The sequence below is a fragment of the Anoplophora glabripennis genome, unplaced genomic scaffold (assembly GCF_000390285.2).
Source record: "Anoplophora glabripennis isolate ALB-LARVAE unplaced genomic scaffold, Agla_2.0 scaffold5203, whole genome shotgun sequence".
Classification (NCBI taxonomy): domain Eukaryota; kingdom Metazoa; phylum Arthropoda; class Insecta; order Coleoptera; family Cerambycidae; genus Anoplophora; species Anoplophora glabripennis.
Genome location: NW_019421277.1, coordinates 1 through 4,748, shown reverse-complemented (window position 1 = coordinate 4,748; position 4,748 = coordinate 1). Strand labels below are relative to the sequence as shown.

At 50.3% G+C, this 4,748-nt stretch overlaps 1 protein-coding gene across 1 annotated transcript; it reads left to right on the top strand.

Annotated features, from left to right (window-relative positions):
* The first annotated feature begins 224 nt into the window (after positions 1–224).
* On the top strand, positions 225–2,749 carry LOC108916491. The gene is made up of 2 exons (XM_018722759.1): positions 225–1,298; positions 1,394–2,749. The coding sequence occupies exons 1-2, from the start codon at positions 225–227 to the stop codon at positions 2,747–2,749; spliced, it is 2,430 nt and encodes an 809-aa protein (XP_018578275.1).
* Positions 2,750–4,748: the final 1,999 nt, after the last annotated feature.

The window sequence follows — 4,748 nt, the reverse complement described above, 5'->3', positions numbered from 1 at the left end:
TTTTACCCGGAATTTCGGAAAATCCGGTGTCAACCCGTACCTGGCTTGTGACCCCTCCTTTGGCAGTAAGTCGATGGCGCAGAATCTAACGCTGATATTTTCAGCCCGAACTACTCAAGCATTGAAGAGATAGCACCTGGAGAGGTGGTTCTGAGACCTCAGACCGAGCAGACGTGCAACTGAGGAGCTCCGCAGCCTTCACCACCGCAAGACCAGAAGCAGACATGATGTCCAGCGAAGAAACCCGAATCTTGTCCGACCCTGAACAAGTCGTAGAACCCGGAAGCTCCGACTTGACAGATTTCCGACTGAGCTGGATATATAAGCTCAGAGAGGAACAACTAGACATGGAACTGGAGAAATTCCGCCTAGACGTCTCCGGGACCGTAGAGGAAAAGAAGAAACGACTGGTGAGGTTCATTAAAGACGGATGTGCATCACCGCAACCCAGGCACACCGCCCCCGCTTTCGTCGTACCACCACCACCGCCGCTTGTCGTGCCGACCACAGCAGGTGGACCGCTGGTCAGCAACCTTTCAGCCCCGCTTAGCATCAGCACAGTATGTGAGAGAGTAAGGAAGTGGAACCTGCACTTCAATGGAAGGACCGATCCTGTGGAGTTCTTGGAGAAGCTCTGCGAATTCCAAGAACACAGCGACATACCAACGTCGGCCGTATTACCCGCCCTGTATGAAATATTTCAAGGCAACGCTTTAGCCTGGTACCGGAACAACCGCAACTTATGGAACTGTTGGGACGATTTTATTGGCGACTTCAAACAGTTCTACCTGCCCGCCAATTATGAATCGTTCCTGGAAGAACAAATATTCCAGCGCCGCCAGAAAGTAGGGGAGTCCGGCCGAGACTACCTAGTCTCCTTACAGACTTTGCTACGCCGACATGGAGGATTCTCGTCTGACCGAGCCCTGCAACGACTGTATGGAAATCTGCTTCCCGAATACCGGCAGTACATCCGCCAAAGCGAGATCCAGAGTCCACGTGACCTGATTCGTCAAGTGGAGGAATACGAAGCTCTGCAGAGAGAGATCGCGGCTAACCGCCCTGCTAAACCAACCGCGCCATCTCCGCCTAACTTCGTCCGTAACCAGGCACCAGTAGCTGTTCGACCGCCCGTAACACCACCACCAGCAAGGACCCAGACGACTCCGGTGGTAAGATCTGATCCGCCAAGAACAACCCGACCAGAACAACAACCAATTGAGACATCCCCGATTAGACCTCAGAATAGGAGAGACGTCCGTGCACCAGAAGAACAACCGTCGACTTCCACCGCCAACGTCCCTTATGACCACAACGCTATCTGCTGGCGTTGTGGGAAGAGTGGACATTTTCGAAGTCAATGTCGAGCACCACCCCGCCTTTTCTGCTCCAGATGTGGACAGTCTGGAATCATGACAAGGGACTGCTCATGTTCCCAGTCGGAAAACTAGACCGGAACCGTACCGTTACGAGGCCTGTACCGTTCCGTCCTAGTCTTGGCTCGCAAACAATATCCGCCCACCACCCGGACAATCGACCGCACGTACCAATCCGGATTCAAGGAAAAACCTTCCTGGCCCTGATCGACACCGGAGCAGCACGCTCATATGTAGGAGATCGAATCCGCCAACTGGGCCTACACTATGAGACCGCTACCGCACCAGCCGTTCAGCTAGCAAATGGTAATTTGGTGACAGTAACCGAAGTTTATCAGATCCAATTCCGGATAAGGAATAAAGAATTTGATGAGAGGCTATGGTATCTCCCGAATTTATCCTCCGATGTTGTGCTAGGAATGGACATCCTGCGCAAGCACAATTTCTTGATAAATCCGTCCGCTGCTACCGTTAGCCTGGATAATACCGTCATCTCGTCGACACCAAGCCCCGATGTAGATCCCTTGGAGGTTCTGTCGTCAACCACATCACCAACGGAGGAAGAGAAGCTAGAATCCTTCTTGGAGACCGATTTACCTAGCTTCAAGGATTTACATGGTACTACTGGCTTGATACAACACCAGATCCGCTTGTCACAGTCCGAACCAATCAAACAAAGGTACCGCCCGCAAAACCCGAGGATGCAGGACATTATCAACAAGGAAGTTGATGAAATGCTGCACAACGGGATAATAGAGCCGTCCGACAGCCCGTGGAGTTCACCCGTCGTCATCGTCCGCAAAAAGGATGGAAAACCTCGATTCTGCATCGACTTCCGAAAAGTCAACGAGGTTACCGAGAAAGACGCCTACCCGTTACCGTACATCAACGCGATACTGGACAAGCTCCGCAAGGCCAGATATATCTCCAGTTTAGACCTCAAGCAGGGATACTGGCAGATTCCACTTACTGCCGAGAGCAAACCGATCACTGCTTTCACCGTCCCCGGCAGAGGCCTGTTCCAGTTTCGAGTCATGCCTTTTGGACTTCACTCGGCTCCTGCTACATTCCAACGACTCCTAGATAGGATCATTGGACCGGAAATGGAACCCTATGCGTTTGCCTACCTGGATGACATCATTGTATTAGGGGAAACCTTTGAAGAACACCTGGACAATTTACGAGAAGTATTCCGCCGACTACGAATGGCTAACCTGCAGCTAAACCCCGACAAATGCGAGTTCTGCAGGAAGTCGCTCAAATACCTAGGACATATCGTCACCGCTGAGGGATTCAGACAGATCCTGAAAAGGTGGACTCGATCAAGAAGTTCCCCACCCCTCGAAACATCCGAGACGTCCGCCGCTTCCTAGGAATGGCTTCCTGGTACCGACGCTTTGTACCGTCATTTTCCCAGATTGTGACTCCGTTAACCCGACTTACTCCGGAAAAATCACCGTTTCAAGTGGACCGTGACCAAGAAGAAGCCTTCAACCACTTGAAGAACTGCCTGACCGAAGCTCCGATTTTAACCTGCCCGGACTTCGAACAACCGTTTACCCTCCAGACCGATGCCTCCGACCATGGACTGGGAGCAGCTCTGATCCAGAATATCGACGGATACGACCGAGTGATAGCGTATGCTAGTCGCACACTGTCGCCTGCCGAAAAGAATTACTCCATCACTGAACGAGAGTGTTTGGCTATAGTGTGGGGCATAGAGAAGATGAGACCGTATCTTGAAGGCTATCACTTCACCGTCCTGACCGACCATCAATCTCTGCGATGGCTGCATTCCATCAAAAGTCCTGCGGGCCGCCTAGCCCGATGGAGCGTATTCCTGCAGCAATACGACTTCGAAATTAAGTACCGCAAGGGAACCCTAAACCAAATAGCCGATGCTTTGTCCCGTCAGCCGATAGAAGGAACTTCTTCTGCACCAAGCACCGAAGAACTATGCGTCCTGAACGAGCCGCCAAACTGTTCTTGGTATAGCAGGAAGAAGTCGGAAGTCGAAAGAAGCCCTGAAGCATTCCCGGATTATTGCATACGCAATAACCGTCTGTTCCGCCACTTCTGGGATTCAAGCGACTTAACCGAACCCGACCTATCCGATCCATGGAAGCTATGCGTCCCCATGCCGCTCCGCTCAGCGGTTTTGCAAGAGAACCATGATGCTCCGTCCGCTGGACATATGGGAATTGCTAAAACCATCGCTCGCATGTCACAAAAGTACTATTGGCCTGGTATGTTCCGCGATATCGCCAAGTATGTACGATGTTGTATGCAGTGTCAGCGGTACAAGCCTTCGCAGCAACAAACTGCGCAGAAAAGGCAATCGTCCGTCAACCGTCAACCATGGAACACCACAAGCACCAAAGTTCAAGAAGTTACTGTTCCAGCATTAGGAGTTTCCCTAGAGGTACCGCCCGCAAGAATTCTGGAAAACCAGCCAGAACCTGACATTGAACCAATCCGCCCGCCGCCACGATCATCGCCAGATTATCCCACCTATCTACCGGTAAAACGACACAGGTTATGCTGGAGATGTGGATATCCGGGCCACACCCGCCAAACCTGCACCCGGACACGCCGCTTGTTTTGTTCCCGTTGTGGGCAATATGGTATAATGTCTAGAGACTGCCCATGCGAAAATCGCCCGCAGANCGGGCCATACCCGCCAAACCTGCACCCGGACACGCCGCTTGTTTTGTTCCCGTTGTGGGCAATATGGTATAATGTCTAGAGACTGCCCATGCGAAAATCGCCCGCAGAATGTCACCAGCAGAAGCCGCCTGTCCGCAACGCCGCGACATCGATCCCGTTCACTTCCAGGACATCGTACCGCATCAAGAGGGGTGCAAATGTATTTCCCCGATATTTTCCGACGATCGGAAACCATTTCCAAGAGCGTCCAATGTGATCTCCTGCCTTGAGACTGAAAATCCGAAAGCAATCAGAACCATTTTTATGTTAATTTTCTATTTTTTCAGGGATGTTTTGCTTTAAAGAATGTTTAAATTTTGTATAGATGCTTGATTTTGATTTAGCTAGTTTTTAGTTCTTGTGAAAAGTGAACATACCCCAAAATAAAGTTTTTTTTTTAACCTGCGTGGGGTGTGCGCTTTCTAAAATTAGGGATAAATTTAGAAAAAATAATAAAAATTTCATTTTTATTTTTTTTAGCGGAAGTAAGAGGGGGGTGTAACAAAGTCATTTTTCGACACCCCATTTTCTTTTCATTAAATTCTATTAATAAATATAATTTACCGCACCGGCATTATTTTTTTTGGCATTTCAAACGCCGTCCATCACCACGTAGCACCAAGCCTATAGCCGAAAAATCCACGCCGCGACACCGCGGAAGGCAGT